Here is a 25,381-nt window from a genome sequence, read left to right as displayed (position 1 = left end):
GGAATTTTAACCTGAGATTCTTTACTGTGAGGGTGGTGAGGCCCTGGCACCGGTTGCCCAGAGAAGCTGTGGCTGCCCCATCCCTGGAAGTGTTTAAGGCCAGGTTGGATGGGGCTTGGAGCAAGCTAGTCTAGTGGAAGGTGTCTCTTCCCATGGCAGGGGGTGGAACTGGATGAGCTTTAAGGTCCATTCCAACCAAAAGCATTCTGTGATTTTATGATTCTGTGTTTGCAGTGGACACCTCTTGTGTTTGGAACAGTATCTTTGCATCCATGCCAACAAAATTAAAGGTGACAGACTTGTGTCCAGGGCCAGAAGTGATCCACACTCAGTGAGGGTCTGTGGGAGGTGGTTGCATTCATCAGTTCTTCAGCCATATCTGTGTGCAAGTGTCACTGGGGTTATTAAAACTGTGACTCTTCCGTGACTAAGTAAAACATTGCCTATAAGTGAAGGGGCAGGAAACAAGCAGATGTAGCTGTACAGATGCACACACTGGTAAATGGAGCTATAAATGTCTCTGCAGGACTATGGAACACATTCTTGGCACAGTTTTATAGGGAGATTTCTGTGTTTTTTCTCTTTTTGCAGGTCATCTTTGGCAAATCCAGCTGTCCTGAATTTTCCAAAGAAGCATACACAGCAGTAGTGTATCACAACAGGTAAAACACATGACAGCTTGGGAAATGGCATGGCCCCATATGGAAAGTGTGATTCCACCCAAGGGAAGCTTTACCAGTGTGGAAGTGAAGTAACTCACCAGTGACTCTCAGTGTTCCTAATTTATCAATGAGTGCCTGGACAGCACTCACAGTGACTGCAGTGTCAGTTGATGCTGTTCTGAGAATTTTGTGACAACTGGGAGCCAAAGTCTTTGTGTACAAACCAACATTGTGTGATCTTGAGCACGTAGCCCAGCTCAGCAGATGGTCTGAGTACAACTCCTGGTTAGTAGTCAGGAAGATTTATGTTATAAACTTATGTTAGCATGTGCTTGTTGTTTTGCTGGAGCCTTTTAGACTTTAGTTACAAATAGAAACTACTTGGTCTTGAAAATAATTCCATTGCAATTGGAGTGAGGACTTCTGAATCCATCAGGAACATGTTAATGGGTTTTGTAGCTGTACCAGGGAGAGGTGTACCACCAAGGAGAGGTTCCTGTCCCGCAGGTTGGGGTTGTGGCAGTCTCGCCCTTGAGAGTAGAGCTTATTGAGCAGTGTGGTTCAGGGTGCCTGTGTGAGGAGGGGGCTGCTGCCTATTTTTTGTATACTAGAAGTTTTTCCAGTCCTTGGTGACTAGAAAGTGAAGTTTTAATCCCTTGGGATAGTCCATATACTCCCTTCCTTCCAGATTTTTTAACCAAGGGATTCAGTCCCAAGTATAAGGCAGTAAACCACTCTGTTTGTATGGATGACTCAGATGAGGCTCTGCTCTCTGTGCAGATCACCTGATTTTCACGAGGAAATCAAGATCAAGCTTCCAGCTACTCTGACCGATCACCACCACCTGCTTTTTACTTTCTACCATGTCAGTTGTCAACAAAAACAAAACACCCCCCTGGAGACTCCAGTCGGATACACTGTAAGTGTCTTTCAGTCCTTGTTTTTCAGCACAGGTTATATTCAAATGCATTCGTGGGCAGTTTTTTTAATATCACTGTCAACTCATATCCCACTGTAGAATTTGAGTATTTGGCAGTGAAGCCTGAAAAGTTCCAGAAAACCTTAAGAAATGTGTTGTTTTTATTAATTCCTTCTCATTACAGTGGATACCGATGCTTCAAAATGGGCGATTAAAGACGGGTCAGTTCTGCCTCCCTGTTTCACTGGAAAAACCACCACAGGCTTATTCAGTCCTTTCTCCAGAGGTGAGTTCATGTTCCAGCTGAAAAGCAGCAGAATACTTGGGTTGAAAAGTGAGAGGATGTATGTGTACATATTTATGTGTGTGCATATGTATTTTCAACTCTCAGGTTATTTATTTATTAAATACTGTTTAGGCAGGTGTGTGTGCTCGTGTGTGGGCACGTGTATGATCTGAAAAAAAAAAAAGGGAAGAAATGGCAATTTCAAATAGAAAAGCCTTAGTTCTGCTTTCTGTTGAGTCCTCACTTATTCTTTTATCAACCTGCAGGTTCCACTCCCTGGGATGAAGTGGGTGGATAACCACAAAGGGGTTTTCAATGTAGAAGTTGTTGCTGTGTCATCCCTTCACACTCAGGTAGATTTTAAGAGCAGTCATTGTCATAGAAGAGTTTGATAGTTTTTTGACAGTTGAAACACTGTCAAAGTTGATGCTGTGGAGGGTGTAATAATCATTTGTAGTGAAATTACAATCTCATTTTCAGTTCTGAGCCAGCAGACCTGTTTTTCCACATTCGGCTGTGAGTATATTTGAGAAGTTCTGCTTAAAAATATGAGGAGTTTGGCCATAATTCACAAAGGGTGAATGGCCAACAGTGTTTTCAGACCTAGCTGTTGCGTTTAATAAAACAGCTCTAACATACAGCCCAGACATATAATGATTTCTTCTTTTTCCTTTTCCCCTCTGCCTCTTGTTTCTCCCTGTATTTTCCATCTGTCTTTGATCTGAAAAGAAAGATGACAATCACTTTGTCTAATAATTTAAACTTTTTTTTAATTAATTCCCAGTGTGTCATTTGGATGAGTTTTTTTGTGTTTTATTTGTGCTGTAAGTAGTAATGTGATTTTAGTGCATTTTTTGTCTGTTTTTATAAGGATATACAGTCTGTGGGTACTCTAGTTTTGCCCTGATAACTTCTGAACTAGAATTAGAATCAAATTAAGTTAGATATGTGGGCAAATCCCTCAAAGATGTTGAGTTTCTGCTAATTTTGTGAGATTTAATGGCCAGATAGAAAAATGAAGGTGAGAATCCATCCATGAGCTACAAATCCATAGAAACTGGAATTAGTTTTGGAACTTCTTGCTGATTATTGGCTTCTTGCTTGTTGTAGGACCCTTATCTTGACAAGTTCTTTGCACTTGTCCATGCTCTGGATGAGCACATGTTCCCTGTGCGAATAGGAGACATGAGAATTATGGAAAACAACTTGGAAAATGAACTGAAGAGCAGCATTTCAGCTTTAAATTCCTCTCAACTGGAGCCGGTAGTGCGATTTCTTCATCTCCTGCTTGACAAACTGATCCTTCTGGTAGTAAGACCTCCTGTCATTGCAGGCCAAATAGGTATTTTATTTAAGTTTTATAGAGAATTACATCGCTGAAAGTTTGACACTTCCAATTTTATCATATTTATGTAGAAATAAAAAAGTCCATTTTTATGCTTTATTTTAGTGCCACTAATATACCATGTGTCTTCCAAATAAAACATGCTGGCACCTAAATCTGTAGTGATGTACACAGGAGCAATATTTAACATAAAGTTTCTGAGAGTGATTGGTAATTTTGATGTCCAAGTTGAGGCACCAGAAAGGAGCCTGGTTTTCAGGAGTTGGATGCTCAACATGTTTCTAGCATTGGAGCCTGTTAAGGTGTCTCTCTCCTGACAATCAGAAATTAAGAACTGCAGCCTTACTAGTCACCTTGGAAAATCTGGAAGTAGGTAAGATAAGAAGATACAGAGGCTGCATATTCCTGCAGATCTTGTGGATCTGATACTGTCAGCATGAATAATCCCTCCTTTTGCTCCCTGTTTTTGTACTGCTCTGGCAGTACAAAAAATCTCAAGTTAAAGTCAGGGTTAGATCTTTAGTATTTAAAATAGCAGGTTTTGCTGATTTTTTGGTAGGAAACCTGAGTTTGGACATGATGGAATATAAGTATCTAAGACTACTTAAAAAATACTTGTGAAAATATTTCCCTAAATACAGCAATTATTTATTAATTTTGTCTTTCTGGGAAAGAATTTTGTTTGAACTTTTATTTTATACTTTAAAAGTCTTTTGCTCTTTCAGTGTTCTGTATTGGTTTAGTTTGTTTGTGTGGAGCATTGAGGACGTTAGTGACGTCATTTTTTTTTAAATAAGGTTTACAGTCTTCAGCTACTTCATCCTTAATCTGTTTAGAATAGATTCCTGTGCTTATTTTCATGTAGAAAAAAATGGAGATTTCTCATTTCCTCATGCAGATTTCTGTGCTCATTTTTAGAACAATTTTTTTTTTCCAAACCAGAATGGAATAGTTCTTTTTGATCCAGTTTGTGTTTTGGCTTAGGCTTAAATGGAGGAAATAATTAACTGAGAAAAGGATAAGCAAAACCATGATCTTATTACCATTGCATTTGGTAACCAACGTTGGGCTGATTCCAGAAATCAGCCTAAATATATTAAATTTGTTATTAATAAAATCACTGCAACACCTGTTCTCCTGTCAGGCTCTTTAATACATCTGATTCAAACACCAGGCTCAGTTTTGGATGAGAAATGCTTGCTAGACTCTAACAAGCTCCACCATTTCTCCTTTAAAAGGTGGGCAAAAGGCACATTTGGGATTTTCTCATGGGTTCTGCTGCAATCTAAAACAAACTCCTCACTTATTACTTGCAGTTAACCTGGGCCAAGCATCTTTTGAAGCGATGGCATCAATCATAAACAGACTTCACAAGAACTTGGATGGAAACCAGGACCAGCATGGCAGGAACAGCCTTCTTGCTTCCTATATTTATTATGTTTTTCGCCTACCCAATACCTATCCCAACTCACCATCACCAGGTACCTCTGTTTTTTGTTTTATTTCAAGTCCCACTTTGTTAAAAGAAAGCAGAAAGTGTTTGCTGGCAGGTGCTCCTGAGCTCCAACTGCATGTCTGGTTGCCTGCCAAGCCCTGTTATTAATTTTCTCTGTGATCCAGTGTAGCCCTTTAAAAAATGAGTTTAATTACTGTTAGTCGTGTCAGAGATTTACCTATCTGATGATTTTAAATAACAGTGTCACTGCTGAAAGACTGTGAATTATGGCAAAATACTTGCTTTTTAGTTTTGTTCTGTAGCAGGTGAGTCAGAGTTGGTGCACTCTTGGCCTGTCATGTTTCCCAGTCTCCTTCACTAGTACTTTATGCTTTTATCCAGTTCCAGCAAAAGTTTAAACACTGGCAAAGGAGTGTGAAATACTTGTCTGAGCATAGGAGGGAAACAAATTAGTTCCAGCCCTGCTGAGAACAAGGGATATATCTGTACGGGAAAGAGGTGGTGTGAGTGACAGGCACAGAAAACCAGGCCTTGGAAGGACTGTTGTGCAGAGTGAAGAACCTCTCAGAGGCATTGGGAAGGTTTTGCACTTAAAACTATGCCCAGTCCTTTGGTGGGTTTCGAGTCTGACGTCTGGATACTATCCCTTTAGCTAAAGACATACCTCACCTCCTGCCTAAATCCTCAGGGAGCTTTCTGCTTCTCAGAGATCAGTGGATAAAATAGCTTTTTATGCCCATCCTGTTCTGCCTTCGAGAACTGGGCAGGGGAGAATCACAGAATCACAGAATGTGTGAGTTGTAATGGACCCACATGGATCAGCAAGTCCAACTCTCAGCCCTGCACAGGCTCATCCCCAAGAGTCACACCAGGTGCCCCAGAGGATCATTGAAGCGTTCCTTGAGCTCTCTCAGCCTTGGTGCTGTGACCACTGCCCTGGGGAGCCTGTTCAGTGGTCACCCTCTGGGGGAAGAACCTTTTTCTAAGATCCAACCTAAACCTGCCCTGACACAACTTCAGGCCATTCCCTGGGGTCCTGTCCCTGGTCCCCACAGAGCAGAGATCAGTACCTGCTCCTCCACACCGAGTGACCTCAGCACCTTCCCCTCAGTGGGAAGGCATAGGGGAGAATTCTTTACAGGCTGGTTATCCAAAGGGTTTGCTGTGTGAGGCAGGTGTGAAGCAGCCTGGGATCAGGGATGGATGGACTAACAGGGTGCTCCTGTGCAGGTCCTGGTGGCCTGGGGGGATCAGTGCATTATGCTACCATGGCTCGATCCGCTGTGAGACCGGCGAGCCTGAACCTGAACCGGTCCCGGAGCCTCAGCAACAGCAACCCCGACATCTCGGGGACCCCGACATCGCCGGACGACGAGGTTCGCTCCATCATCGGCACCAAGGTACGTGAGCGCGGCCGGAGAGCCACGGGAGCTTCACCACCTCTTATTTCATCCTCAAAGAAATAACAGGGAATGTTTTGTGATTTTTTTTCCTGTGAAAGATGTCCTGGTAGTCCCTTCCTAGACCTTTCATCTCGGTTGCTGATGACACTCCTGAAACTCCACTCCTTGAAAATAGTTGCTGATCTCTCTAACTTGTTGGACCCATCTTGGAGTGTTGCTGCCACAAGTGTGGTGCCTGGAGGCAAAAGTCCTTCTGGACTTGTTTCCCCAAGGAATGGGTTTACTGCCTCACTTTTTGCATGACCAGCAGCCAAATCCTGTGCCCAGCTGTGTTTTGTCTCCCCAAACCTTGCACTCTGTGACTCCACTCTTATCTCCCAACCCAAATCTCTTTCTCTTCCTCTGCATTCAACACTGATGACTGCTCAGATTTCTCTACTCCTCATGTACAGAGCAGGTATCTTGCACACAGCAGGAATATTCCTGGTCCCTGCATGGCCCGGAGGAGATTTGGGATGGTTGGTGAGAGCCACAGTTTGGGCAGCTGAGCTCAGTGTGAGTTTATGATGTGCAAACTCTGCTCCCACACCAAAAAGTGACTTTCCAGTGTGGATTAAGAGCATCCAGCATAGTCATACCCTGGCTCTTAAGGACTTCAGTGTATCCATTTCCTGCAGAAGACCCTGGCTCTCCTAGTGGCTTCCAGTTATGTATGACTGCCACAGTCCATACCTGAGCCCACAGTAGGTGAGATGAGCCAGCACAAAGCAGTGTTGGTAATTCCTTCCCCTGAGAGCAGTGTCTTAGCTACTTTGGGGTTCTCTTTTTCTTTTTTTTTTTATCTTCAAACTGTGATAACTTTGTCATGATGAGTCTGTTTCCCACCTCTGCGCCTTCACTCTTCCCACACAGGGGAATTCCTGAGCCCTTTCAAAGAGCTGTTAGGATCCTTTGGAAGATCAGTGGGCAAGTTTGTTACTAAAGCCATCAGTCTGACCAGGCAGGCTTGGCTTGGCTGGTCCTGGGTTTTACAAGAGCAAGAAAAACAGTTTCTCAAAGAGGTTAACAAATTTAAATTAATAACAACATCATTCGCTGACCAAATAAGAGGCTGAAGAATTGTGGGTAGGCAAATTATTATTTCTTACATCAAAGTCTAGACTTAAAAGTCTTCAAATATTTTAAAGACCACTTCAGTATCTTGCTAATTAAACAAGCCTGACCTTTTGTGAAATGCCATAGGCACTGGTGTGCATATGGAATTTACCCAGGCTATCAGAAGTTTAACGTGTGCTGGCTTAGTGAATAATGTCACCATACAAAATGAAGAGAGATTTTCTTCTAGAGATGTACTCCAGGCTTTAAAGAAAATCCTTTTCTGTGGGTAACTGTTGACGGGAAAATTTCCTTTAGGGTAGTCTGAGCATCAAGAATTAACCTTAGCCTGACTATATAGACTTTTAGTTGAGTATAATTGTTTCTGCTTTTAATAAGCAAAAATGAGCCACTTCTTGAGATGTTGAAATGAGTAAAAGGGTGCAAAAATTCCTGTTGTTTCTCCAAGTAATGCCTTAAGCACACATACTCAAATAAGCAACCTGCACTTCAAATTAGCATCTATCACAGGAGGTTTTCTGCTTTAAAACAACTTAAACAATGGTTTTTTGTCATTTGAGGGAAGTCTTCAGAGTCCGGTCTTGTATCAGTTTTTATTCTAATGTAAGATATTTATAGGTTTGATATACGTGCTTAAAGTGTCCCTTATCAGCTTCTTACTTAATTTTGAAAACCCTTAACAGGGTTTGATAGATTTCTGTTTATTTTCATAGCAGAGGTAGGTTTTAGGTCTGTCACTTGTTTTGCCTTTGTTTGTGAATTGAAGCCATGTAAATTTTATTCTGTACTAAAGTAAATTTATTAAGTGTCTAAAAAGACCTGTGGTGAGATTTTATGGTTGAAATGTTGGAGATGTGCTGGGAAAAAACAGAAAACATTGTGGAGCTTCATTGCTCTGACGGTGGATTTTCACAGACGTGTGCTGTGTTCCTGCACAGATCCAGCTGCAGGTTGAACCCAAGGGACAGAACAGACTTTAACAGCAGCTTTGCGAACTTTTGAGTGACTCTCCCAAGCAATAAGAAGCTCTCGTAGTCTTTTATTTTCCAAAGAGGAAAGAGTCTTTCCCTTTCCAGATTTTTACAAAATGACTTCTGCTTCTGCAAACACAGTATATGTTTAATGTTATCCTCAGAACCAGAGTGACATGATAAGAAATCCTGAGAGCAGAAATATGAGGGGGATAACGGCATTTTTAAAATTAGACTTGATTTTACAAAGCATGAGCTTAGTTCAGCATTCTGCAAAGTCCTTTCGACTTTAAATCACTGTGAGCAAAATAAAGCATGTTTATGGGTCTGAGCAGGGCACAGAGCTTTGATTTATTTCTGCCAAAAAGTAATTGAGATTAAAACACTCTCCTTATGTGTTCAGTATTTTTTTTATTGGACATCTTAAGCAAAATTACAGCATTGCTGAGCTCTGCCTAGAGGACGGCTCACTGGATTAATGGTTTGAATCCCAGGTTACAGCTCTCACACTGGGTTCAACCTTGAGGTGGATTTTAGTTTGCTGGGAGAAATAGATTAGGCTGGGTGGACTTTGCAGCTGGTGATAATCACTGTGATGAAATGGGCTGCACCTTTGCTTCATTAATTGGGAAAAAGCCCTAAGCTGGCACAGAAATTAGGATGAAAGCTCTCGCTCAGGTGAGGGTTGTCAAAAATCAGTGTGTGTAATTCATAAGAAATTGTCTCTGTCAGAGCTGGTTCCTGGGACCCAAGAATGTCCACTGCATTCCTCTGAGTATTTCTGACTTGGGAGCAGCCTCAGTGACAACACAAATTTAAGTGTTTCCTTCTCTTCTTTCTGAGTGCCTTGAGAGCAGAAAAGAGCAGAGAGGAGGGATCCACGGTAATTTTGCCCACATGATCCATTGCAAGGGTAGAATTTGGAGTAAAACCTAGATTGAGCTTTTAAAAAGCAGGAGGATTTTTCAAATATTTTGCTTGGCAAAGCAGGTTAGTTCCAGAAAAGGTATGTGCATTTTCCTCTCTTTGCCACAGTGCCCAGAGGAAATACCTGAGTGTCCATGTGAAATCCTGTCCATGGGGTTATTCTGCCGGCAGTGCTGGATTTTCACTCCATGAATAGGAAACCATGTGAGGGTTGACAATCAGCCTCTTCAAAGTTTCTCAGCATTTCTATAAGAGTTGTAGAGTTTATAAACTGTGGGCTACCCTAAAGGTGCTGGAAACATCAGAGAGCACCCTTTGCAGTTTTCACATCTAAGCATCAGTTTTCCTCTGTCACACTATAAATCTTGGCTGGCTGCATGAGAATGTGTTTAAACTGATCAAAGGAAAAACGGGATTTTTCAGGAGGAGGATAGTTTTTGAATGTCAGTCGTTACAGATAGAACAGGTTGGACCAGAGTTGTTGACAGTTTTAATGTGGTGTATGTATGTGAGAGATAAAATCATCCTCTGGACCTAAATGTCTCAACAGACACCTGAGAATTCAGGCTGCTCTCACAGTTCTAATTGCTGATGTGTTTGCTGTGTACCCACTTTAATTGCTTTTAAGGACTGAACTTTGACTACTGTATGGCAACATGTAATATTTCTTTCCTTTCCCAACTGCTTTCTATTACATGCCCAGGGTTTAGACCGCTCCAATTCCTGGGTAAACACTGGTGGTCCAAAAGCAGCCCCATGGGGATCCAACCCCAGCCCATGTGCAGAGTCAACACAGGTGGTGTCTTCAGTAGAGGTTTTTCTGGCTTTGTTTTCCGTGATGTTTCCCTGTAGAATATCTTCCTTTCAGTGTATATTCCAGTTCTGGTGGTTCGTTTTTGTTTTGCTTTGTTTTGTTTTTTAATCATTATTTATTTGAAAACTTTTGAGTTTGATTTATAAATTAGCATCTTCTCTCCCACCACCCCACCACACTGCATGAAAAACCTCCAATCGCGTGAATGTGTCCCCTTCTTTCATTTCAGTGGTTGCTGGTCTGTGAAATGTAAATGCTGTGACTGCTTTTGTTTTCTTTTCTCTCTCTCACACTAGTTTCAGCTTCAGGTGGAGCACATTTCTAAGTGGGAACATTAATCACAGCTTCATAGTTTTGTCTGTTTGCCATTTCTTTTGATGTCGTGAACCATCTTGCCATTTTCATCAAGCATTTAGTGCTCATCGTCCAGTAATCCTTCATGACTGTTTGAGTGGAATATTGTGAACCAAAATTGATTATCACATGTCAAATTCTCTCTTAAAACATGTAAATTTGAGCTTCTGGAGCCAGTGACTTGCTAGGACCAACTGTATTTGTTCTGTGTTGCAAAGTATGAAAACTTCACGGCAGCTTCAGTCAGAAAAAGTTGATTTAGCCCTCGTTGCCTGCTGCTCTCCACTGCATGGTTGCCTTGAACGTACCTCTCAACTGTACCTCTTTTCCAGTTTATCAGCCTTCCCAAAATATTTAGTCTGAGTTCACTTGCTCTTATGGCAAATAATTTCCATCAGGAGCACAACTTCAGTAATTTTCTCCTTCCCTGTGCCAGCAGCAGCATTGCTGTGCGGTAAATCCCCCTACTCTTGGCCTCTGGTAGATTGAGAGGTATGGGCTGAAATTCCAGGTATTACCTTCCTGATGCATGTTGATAAAATGCAATGATGGAAAAGTTTCATGCTTTGCAGCATTGTCTTTGTGCATAAGAACATGCAGTTATTTAAATAATCTGAAAAGCAGATTGTCATTTTGTTTAAGTCCAACCTGTAAGTGAGTAAGAGTTTGAGAATGCTTAAAAAGGTGTAAAGGCAGTAAAAGCCTACAGTTGGAACAGTGTTTTTGTTGTGCCTTGTCCTTGAGCTGCAAAACCCATCCACGGCAAACTTTAATGTCCTGTCATCATTCATTCATCTCCACTCCGTAGGCTACGGATCGAAGTTGTAATCGTATGTCTTCGCACACTGAGACGTCAAGTTTCTTACAAACATTAACAGGACGATTACCAACTAAAAAGGTAGATTTCAGTGAAGACAATTGATATTGTGGGGCAGGGAGGTCAAGTAATTCTGAAAACATGATGCAATCTATTCTTTTATTTACAGCCCGATTTTTTTTTTTCCCCGAGGTCATTAGGAACTGCTGGTGCTTAACACCGCTGAATATCCAGGCTGAGTGATTATTTGGAGTTGAGTTCGGAAGAATTAAATGATCAGGAGTAGCTTGTCTGATTTAATGTCCGTAGTGTTTGGAGCCAGTTTATTACTGGCTTTCAAAAAATATGAACAGCAGTGTCTAGACATGTAAATGATGCATCCTGTGTGTAAAATGATAATGTACTGGATGGCCAGAGTTAGGGGTGTGCGCTGAGCTCAGTTATACAGGTGTGAATCCAAAGGGACCAGAAAGGGAATGGGAGTCACTTTGAAGGTGAACTCCCTTAGAGGAGATGAGATCCTTCTAAAACAATGTGAGAAAAGCAAAATGCTCGAGTTTTTGTGTAATGAGAATGTGGCCACTGCCACTGTCCAGTCTGTGGGTTGGTTGTCCCGAGAAAAGAAATCAAAAAGCTGTTTGAGCCCCATGTTTCTTTCTTACTGTTTCAAGTCCTTTCTCACAGTAAATCTACATCTTTGTACAAATCACTTTATATGTCCACTTTTTACTCCTTTTTCCTGCGAAAATCAGACCAGGCAGAAAGGTAGACTTTTTAAACTAAACTAATTTGAGCACCAAACTTTTTTTTATTTAATTATTATTTTTTGAGGGTGGGTGGAAAATTCGTTTGACACTTGAAATTCAATTCTGGAGCGAGACTCTGTGAAACGTTTCTCACATCACATGTCATAACCTCATCCCTCATCGTTAGCTGGGGATTTCTTTAAGGAGTGCCACCACTGCTGTCATGTTCCAGTTATTTAGTTTGCTTAACTCATTGTTTGCCATACTCCCCATGGACCGTGCTGACATTTCTCATATGGACTGTGTTGTGAGCTGCTCTGGAGGCTCGGGCTAACTATGGGTTTGAATCTGTGTAGCTTTTCCATGAGGAATTGGCCCTACAGTGGGTTGTGTGCAGCGGGAGCGTGCGGGAGGCAGCCCTGCAGCAGGCCTGGTTCTTCTTCGAGCTAATGGTGAGCAAACTGCAAACCCCTCCTCATGCCTTACAGCTCCTAGTTTTAAACAGAAATGACAACAAACTGGCTCTGCTGTAATTTATATTCCTGTAGGTGAAGAGCATGGTGCATCATTTGTATTTTGCTGACAAACTGGATGCGCCAAGGAAGAATCGTTTCCCCGAGCGTTTCATGGATGATGTAACTGCCTTGGTCAGCACAATTTCTGGTGATATAGTCTCTCGCTTTCAGAAGGTAATGGCAAACAATTAAACTGAGCCCAGCTCAGGGCTCAGGCACCAGCCCTCCCGGGTGTTGTTTGGTGGTGCCTTGACCAGGAATGGTTTGAAAACACACAGTGTTCTTCATTTTCTTTCCCATTGTTCTCCTTCTCTCTAGGACACAGAAATGGTCGAACGGCTCAACACCAGTCTTGCGTTTTTCCTCAATGACCTGCTGTCTATCATGGACAGAGGATTTGTTTTTTCTCTTATCAAGACCTGCTGCAAACAGGTGAATGCAGATAAACATTATGACTTAACTGTGAACCATAGCATAGCCTGTTACTCTTAACTTTTCTTTGGACAGCCGGTAAAATATGGACACAGAATTCTGCTATTCAGGTCTTTTTAGAGCAAGCAAGGCATTCTCAGAGGTGATTTAGGGTTTATGCCTCTCTGATTACACTCTTAAATGTGAATTAGGAGTCACTCCCTTGAGTGAATGGACACGCAGCAGGAAGGAAGAATTACTCCCTTTGCTCACCACATTCATAGTAATTGAATCAAAAATTAGTGGGAGCTCAGAGTGTCATGGTTTGTCAGCGGGTCTCTCAAGGACACAGTGACCCTGTATGATCATATTGATCACCAAGCTCCCCTTCCACCCTTTGGGGGATGCAAGGTCTCCTCCCACACAAGGTGGGCTCTTTATTTGCAGTGTGACAGGGAAAATCACCCTGAACCACAAAATTTTGTTTGACTACAAACATCTGTGCTGACACTGTGTACAGAGGAGATAACGAGGTATCAGTGGGACTAAGAGTAATTTTTGCTGCAGTCTAAAATATTTATGTCAAGAGCAAGAACAGGAATAGCATTTGAACTTGTTACCTACTGTATATATACTATATAATTTATCAGCCAACCTGCATCTTTGACCTGTTAGTGCATCACACTGTGATCCTGCTTCTTACAAGTACCTGCTGAAATCAATAGGATGTGGGTATCACAGAATCACAGAGTGGTTTGGGTTGGAAGGGACCCTAAAGATCATCTAGTTGGAACTCCCCAATATGTGAAATACATAGTTCTTCATTTGCTTATGTAAATATAAGTATTATATACAGTCAACTGAGATATATGTCATTGAAATTTAATCTGTAGCACAAAGAAGTGGTGTGGATGTGACCATTTAATGATACCAAGCTCTTAATTTCTTGCTTGAGAAGTGTTTTTGGGGAGCAGCAGTGGAACAGGGGGCTCACCTTTCATTTATACTCTTGTTTGGTGCTAACTGCAGTGTTATGGGCTAAACTTTCCAGGTGTCTTCAAAGCTGTATTCCCTAACAAATCCCAGTAACCTGGCATCTTTGAAGCTGGACTTCCTTCGCATCATTTGCAGCCATGAGCATTATGTCACCTTGAATTTACCCTGCAGCTTGCTCACACCACCTGCATCCCCATCACCATCTGTGTCTTCAGCGACTTCTCAGGTACTCTGGGACCAGGTTCTTTGTGGGAATACAAGCTGAGCTTGGTGCTGAGACTAAAATCATATGAGACAGTTGTATCTCCTGTATTTTCAGCCCCTCTTGCTCATATTTTTGAGAGGTGTTTATCTAGAAATTAGTTTTTTCTGCCACGTAGGTTTTGATTTCTTTTGAGCTTTTATTTTTGAAAAAAGATTGCCCATATCCTTGTCCTGGTAGTGACCACACACTGTCCTTAGGGACCTGGTCCCCTCTTTATATTACACAAACATAAATGAGACTTTTAAGAAACTGCTTTGTCCAGAGTTGCTCTTTTCTGAAAACATAAGGGTCTTCTGAGCTCATTGTAGCTTAGTACTGGCCTGCTCAGAAAAAGTAATTTGAATTAGTGTGTCATTCAAATGGATTAATTAGTTGCAAAATCACATAAACTAAATCAAATTAAAGCCTTCTTCAGCCTGAATAAGAGTATCCCTGAGTTAAAAGTTTAGCTAATCCACTTTTAAAGGTTACTTGGCTTAACTTCCCTAAGACCTGCTCTGAGGGGAGAGCAATAATAACAAACTGAATTAGTAGAAGGGTTAATGAGCTGGGATGTAATGGAAGTAGATGAGCCTAGCTCCAAACAAAAACGGGAAAAGGTAGTTTATGTGAGACTGTCTTTGATTCTGAAAACTGCTTCTAATGCATTCCATACGATTTGACTCTGTGTTCATGATGCCATTTCTGAAACTTGAATTTTTCAGAGTTCTGGGTTCTCCACAAACGTCCAAGACCAGAAGATTGCAAATATGTTTGAACTGTCTGTGCCTTTCCGCCAACAGCATTACTTGGCTGGGCTCGTGCTGACAGAACTGGCTGTCATTTTAGATCCTGATGCAGAAGGGTAAATCTTTACTTTTTTTTTTCCAAAGACTTTTCTGTCATTCCAAGCAAATGGTGGGTTCAAAGGAAGTACTGGCATAGCCAGAATTTATTTGAATTTGCAAGCTATGATAAGAGAACAGTTCTTAAAGAATCTTCGTCTTTCTCCTCGCCTCTCGTGTTTCTTGCTTCCTTATCACTGACTTTGTAAACATGATTTCAGTCACATTTTTCCAACTGAGAAGGACAAAAGGTTCCTGCTGGAGCCCCCAGCTGCCACCAGGGCACTGCTGGATCTCTAAAAGGAAAATAGCTTTTCTCAACTGTAACAAGAAAATAATTTTCAGCATTTAGGAAGCCTCTGTTGCTGGTGGTTTTAAATGTTACAATCTATTTCGCCTGTGGTTCTGCCAGCTCTTTTTAACCATAAATTATGCATTAATGAGGCCCCTGTGGGTTACATAAATAGACAAATAAAGTCAAGCATGCAGAGTTTGTCGGTGACTTGCCTGGCTTGTGCAGCAAATAATTTTCTGAAGTAGCCCATAGCCTGTAGTCCTGACATCCAGTCTGTTCCTGTGTTATTTAGAGCTATATTCTGCCTTGCCTCTTTAAAATGGGTTACAATGGAAATTATTGATTGCTTCCACAGCCTGAAGTTCTCTCACAGGCATTTTTCTCAAGGTGGACTCAGAAATATCAGCCGAGTCGACAAATGCTGATGATTCATGGTTAATTCTGCCCCTTTACCAAGAGGTCTCGGGACTTAAACATTCATTCTGTTTCCTCTTGGAGAAGAAAGCGATGCCATAAATTAGAATATTTTCCTGTATATATACATAACACACTGCAGTCCCATTTGTTTGGTCTGAAATGGAAAAAGCAGCAAATCTTTACCCACCTACACAGTCTGCAGAAATCCTTTTTGTGCCATATGGAGCATCCTGCTTAGAAATCAGGTGCTGTTCTCTGACCATGTTTGCCCTTGCTCTTCACAAACTTTCTGTTTTCATCTACCTGTCTGTTCTCTATCTACTTACCAAGCACTTATACCTGGCCCAGGATAGTAATTTCTACCCAGTTGCACAAATGAACTTGCAAGTGTCCACTGGGGAGACAACTCCTCTCTCAAACCTTATTTAGCCAGGAAAAACCCCTGATACCATCTGCATATGCATTTTGATCAAAGCTCCTGAATTTTGTGGGAGACATATACCTGTAACACATTTATTTTTTATTGTTTTCCAGAATAACTTGTAGTTTCAAGTCTGTTGACTTCTCAAGCTTCAATTCTCTCCGTTTGCCCTGATAGATCTGTCGTGTAAAGTAAACCAAGCCTGTTCAGATCTGCTCTTCCCTTGCCTGTGGAGACTTTTAACAGTCCTACAGTATCATCAGCAGAGAATTCAAACTTGCCTTCCATAAAATGTTTTGACCACCATTGGAAAAAGCCCAGAATTGCTACCAGTTCATTATCCTGCAACAGGAGTGGAGAGGGGTGTCCATCTAGTGGCTTATTGTGTTACAGATCTGCCTTAGGTCTTGTTAGGTGATCTAGATTAAATGTGTTCAGTTTTTGGTCTTTTTGCTCTATTAGCAAGATATATTAAGTTGTAGCTCATTTTATAAGAACTCTTTGGATTGAGTTGGACAGAAAAGGTGTCAGTACTCTGGTCCCTGAAAGTGTGTGTTGGATGGATCCTTCTGTGTGAGGGCCTGTGCAGTGACAGGGTACAGTACAGTCCTCCAGAGCATATTTGATTGAAAAACAGGACAAACAGAACATGCAGGTGAAGGAATCTGTGGACTGGGACAGGTACAGAGAGCGAGTGCAAGCAGCTGGGCCCTGATCAGGTTGTCTCTGCAAACACTGCAGTGTTGCTTTGGTATTGACTCACAGTGCCCACATTGTCCATCTTGGCTGATGTTCCAGAAGTGAGAAAACCAGAATTCGGCCCTCAGTGACAAAGTCAGTTTTCCAGGTGTACGTGGGTGTTAACAGGAATTCAGGCCAGGGCCGAGATAACAGAGGGGATGGTGGGAGGGTGGCAAGATCAACTTATTGCATTATCAGCCAGGAAGATCAGTGGTCTGGATTTCCTCCTACCCACTATGGATCAATCCACCATGGTGCCTGCTCTGTTATGGAAAAGTGACAGAGAAATCCATATATCCTTAGGTTTGAATTATGCTGAGTTGCTTGGATGTGTTTTCCCTATCTGCAGTTCCATGGCCTGCAGGATAGTTTCCCTTGAATTTTTAGGAACACAACTTAAATGCCACTCCCTCAAAATAATACAAAGACTTTTCTTTATCGTTAATCTGAAGGAAGCAGTCACTTAAATAAGCATTTCCTTCCTAGTTGTTAAGGGTCTCATGAATTACACAAACAAGCAGTTGTAGGATCTCATTATGGCTTAATTAAAAGCCACAGGGAAGATGTGCAACTCCAATAGCTCATGTCCTCCCAAGTTGTACTGGTGTCTTGGAGTCACTTTAAACCCACAATAATCCAGTCAAAGCCTCTTTTTTTAACCAGAACTCAACTCTACTTTTCAGGTAAAGTGGATACTGCCTGAAATTCAGCACTTGTTTTAATACCTCAGGTCTGAACACTGCAGCTTATGTTTTGCTAATGCCTAATGTTCGAGCTTCCTTGGCTGCTTCATGCATGGGGTAAAGTGTCTTCTTGGCCTGGTTTACCTACAGAAGCAAATAGCTATAGAGATAACTTGCTGTTTGCTCTGAGAGAGTTTTGCTCTGTGTGATGGCTGAGGGGGATTGAAAGGAGCAGAGCGAGTCCTTGAGAGATTCAGGGGAGTTTTTGTGTTTTGAAGCCACAAGCACCGAGCAGGGTCACATACCCCCTGCAGAAGGGGCTGGTGCTTGGGCCCTGCCAGTGTTTGCATCTGAATAAGGAAGAAGGCCGTTTTTTGCTGTTTTTCCTTCTACCCCTTCTTTTCTTTGACACTTTTTGTTCAGAATTATGAAGCTGTAGCCTACTGTTTTGGTTCTATAATTGCATGGGGGGTCAGGGAGCTGAAGCAGAAACTTCCTGATCATTTGATTAAAGCTGTGTTCTGGTTTAGGAGGATTTGTCTTTCTTTAAATGGTGTTAAGTAGAAACTAAAAAACACAACAAATAGTTTTACTAAACCCACTGTCCTCTCAAGTCTCTCTCCCTGTTTTCCATATTCCCTAAGTTCTCCTGATGGTCTTTAGTTGACTTGATGCTTCAGCATAGCAGTAGCCGGGGCTTTGGTTTTTTATGGAAAATATGAGTGTTCATGTTATATTGGGTATGCATTCCATAAGATATTTTTGTCTATTTTATATGGCGCAGTGAAAAGCCAGACAGACATCTGTAAAATATGGGGGAGAGCAAAAAACACGTGTAGTGGCAGTTCACATGAAGTTAAAAATAAAAAACAGGGTTTTTTCCTTTTTGAAGCCCCTTAGTTACAAAATATAGTTTACTTTAAAGATATTAACTAATCTACATGACCCAACTCTCTTTTAACAGTTTATTTGGATTGCATAAGAAAGTCATCAATATGGTACACAATTTGCTGTCCAGTCACGACTCGGATCCCCGGTACGCTGACCCGCAGGTAAAGGCCCGGGTGGCAATGCTGTATCTACCTCTGATTGGAGTGATCATGGAAACAGTGCCTCAGCTCTATGACTTTACAGGTATTTTGCATCCTTTGCTTTGAGTATCTGTTCATCTACTCACAAGGCTTGAGTGTTTGGGTTCTAAAACTGAACTACAAACTCCTTTACCTTTCAATGAGATTGCTTCTGAATTCTCACTTTGACATGTTTTCACATCCATTTCCTAAAATGCACTTGCAAAATGTGTCTTCAATGACTGTTAACATTCAAAAGTTGCATTTGCCCACCTGCTTGCATGAAGAGAAAAACCAGCAGTGCATTTTGTTTTATGCCTGGCTGACTACCATATACTCATAGCAAGCCTCCCTCCATGTCTCTGACCTGCTTAAAAGGTCATCCCACGTACTGTCCAATTCTCATAACAATTCCAAAGGATAAGCAGAGTTCCTCTTCTTCATCTTAGTGTGTGTTTTATCAGCAGTTTGTTTCAAACTTTGCTTTGCAAAGTGTCCTGAGGAACAGTAGAGGTGGATCATTTCAAATTAGGGCAGGGAGTCCAATCTGGAATAGTTTGGAATTTGGAGTTGTCCTCTACATCCTTTGAGCTTACTGACACAACCAAGCTGCAGGAAAGGATTTGGAGTGAAGTACTGAGAGGGCCAAAAGGTGTGTTTTCAGAAGGGTTCTAGATACCGAGACTGTGTAGGGTTTTCTTTGCTTTCATGCCCTCAGATAATAGTCCTGTTTATTGCAGGACCCCTTGAGTGGGATGATTTTCAGTTTGCATTTCCAGTTCAACAAGACCAGCGCTGAGAAGGGAGGCTGTGGGGAGAAACTTTGGATCTGGGTGTAGACTGAAGGCCCATCTTTCTCTGCAGAGAGTCACAACCAGCGGGGGAGGCCAAGCTGTGTCGCCGTGGACGAGTACGAAAGCGAGGGTGGCAGCATGATCAGCCAGACAGTGGCCATGGCCATCGCAGGGACATCCGTCCCCCAACTCACCCGACCCAGCAGTTTCCTACTCCCCTCATCGGTACAAATCCATCTCTCCCTATTCCTTAACCCACAAATGTGTGTCTCAACAAGCAAATATTTACGTGTGCAGGTTCTGTAGGGGCACGTATCAGTTTGCAGGTGGGTGTTACACAGTGAGGCAGAGGGTGAGAGATGAGGAGCAAAGCACGTTTGCGTGCTGCTGTGTCTGTCTCAGAGAGGGTATAAGAAAATGCCAAGCAGGAATAAAAACCAACAAACCTCAGAAAATGGAAGAATTTTCTTTTCTGATAAAGATTGTATTGTTCTGAAACAGTCTGATAAAAGCTCTGTGAATTGCAGTGGTCATTATGAGCTCTAAGTCCTAAGCACAAACTCCTACCACATCTAATTCTGCCTGGCTGAAGACACAAATGGGCCATTTTCCCTGTTCTCTGCACAGGGAGGAAATCCTGATGCTGGTAGCAGGCAGGCCCTTCCATTTCTCCCTTCTCCTCCCTTTATTTGGGTATCAGGATCCTGTTTTTGTGGGATTTATGTGCACTCAAAGTGAGACACTGACAGATGCCTGAGATAAGAAATGGAGCCTCGCAGCTTAACTCTTAACCTGCAGGAGGTTATTAAGGGCATCTTGAGGGAAGAAACTCATTCATATTAGTTGATGACTGAAGTGTTTGGGTGTGAAATCCACTGTCCTGACCTGTGTGCTGTAGAGTGGCAGGCAGCACTCCACCTTCTCGACGGAGTCCAGCCGCAGCCTCCTGATCTGCCTCCTGTGGGTGCTCAAGAACGCGGATGAAAGTGTCCTGCAGAAATGGTTCACAGACCTCTCAGTGCTGCAGCTGAACCGCCTGCTGGATCTGCTCTATCTCTGCGTGTCCTGCTTTGAATACAAGGTACTGCTGCATTGTTTGAACCTTCTGAAGGTCCTTCTGGGGCCTGCCCAGGACCTTTACGCTCCCACCCTTTACACGACTGCAGAAAGGCATTTCCTGCGCTCCCCAAAGTATTTCCTGTATTTGGAATCCCAAGGCTAGGCACGTCTCTGTGCAACCTCGAGCCTTTTTCCATGTTTACTTCTCAACCATGTGAGTGTCTGTGTCTTGTTTCACTTCTAAAGCAGTTTGTGCTGCTTGACACTTATCTGGGAATTGCTGCAGGGAAATTACTCTTGGTCACTTTGCGAAGAGAGTTTTCTGTAGCAATGCTGGACTCTGGGTGGTTTATCTACTTACCAACTAAGCCTGTATTCCTTTCTTGCTGCATGTCTTTAGACAGGAAAGATATTTTGAGTGATTAATTCTTAGGAAATATCCCAAATTGAAAGAATCTTCCTTCATAGTCTCGTTTGAAACTTGCAGGGCAAGAAAGTATTTGAAAGAATGAATAGTCTGACGTTTAAGAAGTCGAAAGACATGAGAGCCAAACTTGAAGAAGCTATTTTGGGAAGCATAGGGGCAAGGCAGGAGATGGTCCGAAGAAGCAGAGGACAGCTAGGTGAGTAAAGAAGTCCTCTGTGCCATCCCCCTTTTCCAAAAACTGCTACTCCCACCCCAATCAGTTACTTGCACCCATCTGTGGTGTAGGATACAGACAGCAAGGCCCCTAGAAAAGCTGTTTGCAGTTTGCAGCATCCTTCAGTGGGTCTGCAAAATCTCTATATTTTTCCTAAGTTACAAGCAATTTATTTGTTACTTGATTACTTTTGTGTACATGAGATCACATTTATGAGATGTACTTGCCCAGACTTCCTCCAGTGTAGCATCTTCCAGAACCCCCTTCTGGTATGTCCTGTGGAAGGATCAGAGTGGAAAACAAACTGCTGATCTTCCATAGTTTCTGAAAATACCTAGATATTTCTGCCAACTTAAGGAGACATGAAATAGCCAGTAGTTGGGGTAACAAGCACCGTCTGATTTTTACTGTTTGTAAAAACCAGTAATTTTTCTGAACACTCAAATTCAAAGGGTGGACCAGGGGTTAGGACAAGAATCAGAACTGTAGTTTTCTCTCCTGCTCTGCCACACGCGAGCCAGTCATCATGGTCTAAGTGGGTGAGTGCCACAGCCTCGGGCTCTAAGGAGTCATAGCTTGCTGTCACCTACCCCTTGTGAACAAATCTGGAGTTGCTACTTGTGCAACAAAAATGAGCATTAGCTGACTGCTGTGGTTTTGGTGTTACCCTGCAGAGAGAAGTCCTTCTGGGAGCGCGTTTGGAAGTCAAGAGAATTTGAGATGGAGAAAGGATATGACTCACTGGCGGCAGAACACAGAAAAGCTTGACAAGTAACTCTGCCTTATCCTTCTACATTAACCATATGCCTATGAGAACAGGGTCCCTCTCCCCACAGAAGGTCACTGCCAGCAGCCAGTTGGCCCTTGTGTGAGCAGGTTTGGGCCCTCACTTGGACAGGGCTGGCAGTGTGCAAATGGCTTTTAGTCCAACACTGCCCCACTAACTCTTTGCTTTTCCACTGTCCCTTACTTCCTTAGACTTTAAAATGAGATTTAAAAAGACTAATACAATCCATTACTGTCTTAAAACCCTACCCTAAGCTGTAGTTTAGAGGGAAGACCATTAACAGTTTTCACAGATAGCATATATATCTCATGTCATATTTCCTTTATTCCATAAGAACATTCTGGAGTTCTCAAAGCTCGCTTTCCTTTCCTGTCCTAATCCATCACTTTGATTGTTTTTCCACATGTGCTGTGCTTTTAGAAGCCACAAACCAGCCAGGTACTGTAGCATTGGTGTGCAGTTCTTATAAATTGCCATTTTGTACATCTGCAGACTCAATCATCACAGCATTGTTTGTGATGCTTGGCAGAAGTTTTCAGTGTGTGTGTGCAACTGATTGGAATGAGCTCTTTTTGCTTATTACACCCGTTTCCTTTAAAATTCCCTCTCTTGGTGTGGTTCAATCTGGAGGGCTCAGGAGTTGTGGTTGAGCTTCGCTGTGCACATTTTCTGTTCCCTCAAATTGCAACCTGCAACCTCCATCCTCCCAGCAAAAGAATTGTTCCTAATCCTAGGAAAGCAATATCAGTCCAAGTGAAGCTCTGAAGAAACTGAGGAATGGGGTCCTCAGAGCCCGGATGGAGATCGAGCCAAATTTTATCCTTGAAGACATTGATTCTTCGTAGAGTAGAAAGAAAGGCTCCAGTCCTGTTGAGGCATTGGGAAAGCCAAATGACCAGAGTGTTTCAGCCTTCTGATGAAGTGATGTAGATACAAATTCCAGAGCTGTGGGCAGAGTTACACCTGATTAAAATTTGACCTGCAGAACTCATCAGTTCACTGCTGACACTGGATTTGAGCCCTCTCCTTCCCAGAAGGATCTCACCTACGTGTTTTAACAGCTGTGGAATACTTTGATGGTCAAAGGATGGTATCTCACCTCACAAAATTAGCTGCTTAGATAACTCTGTAGACCTGCTTTCTAACCCTTGCTTGCTGTGACCTGGGTCCTTCCCACTCCCCTCCTGTGGGTCTGCGTGTCTTGTGTACATAGGTAGAGCCTGGCCCTGTGAAACCTCATAAACAAGACTTTTCCTGCCAAGAATTGTGCGGGTGGTGTAATTTTATGCAGATGGTATTATTCTGTGTAGGGCCAGGCCCCAAGCCTTCCTGCTCTGGAGATCCTGGGTGTGCGATCCAGCTCCCAGAGGAAGGAAACGGAGTGTGGCAGGGAGCCAAATCAGCTACCACTCTCTGAGTTGTGTATTTTACTTGGATTTTGTCATTCCCATGGGTCACCCTCCTGCTGGGATTTGGTCTGGCACGAGTCTGTCAGAGATGGCACCTGTGGCAGGGCAGGCCAGAGCTGGACTCTTTAAATACACAACTGGATCTCTGCCCAGTGCAGCTGGTGCCACTGGAATGAAGTGTTGCTGCTGAATTCCTGGAGCCACAGGTGTGAGTGGGTGTATGAACTTCGTAAGGCTTTCCAGGAAAGTGAGTACCTGGCATGGAACAGCAAAACTGTGTCCTTTTCCTTGGAGAGGAAATTATTCTTCAGGAATTAGATGGAATGTAGGTTGAACAGATAAGATTGCACCCTGGCAGTCTGCACTCTGTGCTGCACCCAGTGTAAGTGCAGTTTACTAGCTCGTGTAGCACCACCTTGTGTCCATAGCCTATAGCTTAAAGCCATATGTTCTGTTCCTGGTTGTGCTGTCGCATGCCTAACGATGCTACTAAACTAGTCTTGAGTTGGACTTGGGTTTTAACCATTGTTGTGTCCCTGGGAGAGTGACAAAGTCAGAAAGCAGTGTGAGCTCTCCAAGCATGATGAACGTAAAACCTGTGTAAGTTTGTATATGTAAAAAACTGAGTCTTTCTTCCTGTCCTCTCAGTGGGTGCATTGAAATATCCTCATAGTGTTGTCCAGTAATAAATATACAAATCATAACTGGGAATTTCCTGCTCACGAGAAAACATTTTTGACTGGAAAATATTTACTGTCTACTTCTTGATCAGAAAGTAATTTTATTGCTTTCTTTCCTCTGATTAGATCAAGGGCAGAGATAGAACACGAGGCACTTATTGATGGAAATCTTGCAACGGAAGCCAATCTGATAATTTTGGATACACTAGAGATAGTTGTACAGGTAAGGATGATTAGAAAATAGAGATGTAATGACGTTGTGATACCTGGGCAGGCAGCAGTTTATTAAACAAAACCTTCTTACTGCTCTTCACTGTCTGAGAACCATCAGAACTGTTCAGCTGCTCTGCTGCAGCAGGAAAAGGGTAATGCCTCTCCTAATCCCAGCCTGTAACACTCTGGTTTTACATTGCAATACCTTTCTTCAGCCTTTTTGAAAGTTGTTTCCTTTTTGTAGTGTAGGAAATAGTTATTCAAAAACTCAGTAATGAACTATGAAATTTTCCAAGTCCTGCCCTATTCTGCCCTAAATCTACCTCAAGTCATGAGATTCTAGATCAGCCTTCTGTATCTGTACTCCCTTTGCACAGTGCAGAAAAGCTTCCAGGCCACTTGGTCTGTGTGCACAGGTGAGTGAGGACATGTGGCAGCTTTGTCCCCTTTCTGTACAAATGAAACCTGGGCACGGGCTGGGAGTAAGTCAGGAGCACACTTTACAAATCCACTTCTGATCTGCAGAGAGACCCAGGAATCCCAAGGATTGCACCTTGTGCCTGAATAATCCAGCTATGACCTCTCCCTCTAGTCCAGCAAGGTCCCTGAAGGTCAGAACCTCATCAGCTAGAAAGAGTCATCATTCCATCAGCTTTATCCACGAGTCAGGTGTTCATTACCTGGGGGTTGGTTCAGAATGTGGCTAAATGGGCAATTTCTCCGTGCCAAAGGGCTTTTTCTCAGAGCTATTTTCTCTCTCTTGTACACACAAACACACACAGGAGGTTCATTTTTGCTCATGCAAATCTTGGTTTCCCTTTTCAGACTGTTTCTGTGACGGAGTCCAAAGAGAGTATCCTTGGTGGGGTGCTGAAAGTGCTCCTGCACAGCATGGCCTGCAACCAAAGTGCACTTTACCTCCAACACTGCTTTGCCACACAGAGAGCTTTGGTCTCAAAGGTGAATTCCCTGTGGATGCTGTAATATATCCTGACAGCACTGAGGGAGGATGGGACTGTTCCTTCCTTTGCATGGGGGTCACATCACCAAGCAGTTATTATTTTTTGCAGTATTGTTTTTCAGGAAGCATGGTCTGGGGTTTGATAAATTGGTTTTCATTATCAAAATTTATGCATTTGGGGTTTAATCTGCACACAAAGGTACAGATCACACACCCCAAGTGGGCTTTGGGTTCCTGCTGGGTGAGTGGGCAGAGACACTTGGTCAGTAGGAATCACAAGGCACAAGTGGGATTTAAGCTGTACAAATCTCACTTAGAATGGATTTATTTTACTGGGCCTATAAAAACAAGGTCCTAGTCTTTGTGGGTGTGCTGGTAAAAGC

At 42.6% G+C, this 25,381-nt stretch overlaps 1 protein-coding gene across 15 annotated transcripts in view; it reads left to right on the top strand.

Annotated features, from left to right (window-relative positions):
- The window catches only part of DOCK7 (dedicator of cytokinesis 7), a 96,604-nt gene that overhangs the window by 54,342 nt on the left and 16,881 nt on the right, over nucleotides 1-25,381 (top strand). For 4 of the 15 annotated variants that reach the window (XM_051796257.1, XM_051796253.1, XM_051796245.1 and 1 more), the window contains exons 16-37: nucleotides 592-662; nucleotides 1,443-1,581; nucleotides 1,766-1,867; nucleotides 2,134-2,220; nucleotides 2,978-3,209; nucleotides 4,529-4,693; nucleotides 5,899-6,068; nucleotides 9,789-9,881; nucleotides 11,062-11,151; nucleotides 12,173-12,268; nucleotides 12,365-12,505; nucleotides 12,650-12,763; nucleotides 13,794-13,964; nucleotides 14,708-14,847; nucleotides 18,349-18,518; nucleotides 19,319-19,473; nucleotides 20,147-20,329; nucleotides 20,795-20,930; nucleotides 21,623-21,719; nucleotides 22,156-22,173; nucleotides 23,951-24,047; nucleotides 24,863-24,997. In XM_051796257.1, the coding sequence (XP_051652217.1) occupies nucleotides 592-662; nucleotides 1,443-1,581; nucleotides 1,766-1,867; nucleotides 2,134-2,220; nucleotides 2,978-3,209; nucleotides 4,529-4,693; nucleotides 5,899-6,068; nucleotides 9,789-9,881; nucleotides 11,062-11,151; nucleotides 12,173-12,268; nucleotides 12,365-12,505; nucleotides 12,650-12,763; nucleotides 13,794-13,964; nucleotides 14,708-14,847; nucleotides 18,349-18,518; nucleotides 19,319-19,473; nucleotides 20,147-20,329; nucleotides 20,795-20,930; nucleotides 21,623-21,719; nucleotides 22,156-22,173; nucleotides 23,951-24,047; nucleotides 24,863-24,997 (2,802 nt within the window). Of the gene's footprint in view, nucleotides 1-591; nucleotides 663-1,442; nucleotides 1,582-1,765; nucleotides 1,868-2,133; nucleotides 2,221-2,977; nucleotides 3,210-4,528; nucleotides 4,694-5,898; nucleotides 6,069-9,788; nucleotides 9,882-11,061; nucleotides 11,152-12,172; nucleotides 12,269-12,364; nucleotides 12,506-12,649; nucleotides 12,764-13,793; nucleotides 13,965-14,707; nucleotides 14,848-17,384; nucleotides 17,432-18,348; nucleotides 18,519-19,318; nucleotides 19,474-20,146; nucleotides 20,330-20,794; nucleotides 20,931-21,622; nucleotides 21,720-22,155; nucleotides 22,174-23,950; nucleotides 24,048-24,862; nucleotides 24,998-25,381 lie in introns of those variants that run through there. The other 11 variants (XM_051796264.1, XM_051796260.1, XM_051796288.1 and 8 more) reach the window with 8 other exon arrangements.

This window comes from Manacus candei, unplaced genomic scaffold (genome assembly GCF_025592945.1).
Source record: "Manacus candei isolate 608988 ecotype Guabito, Panama unplaced genomic scaffold, ASM2559294v1 h1tg000005l, whole genome shotgun sequence".
NCBI lineage: Eukaryota > Metazoa > Chordata > Aves > Passeriformes > Pipridae > Manacus > Manacus candei.
This window is presented reverse-complemented; position numbering and strand designations above follow the sequence as displayed.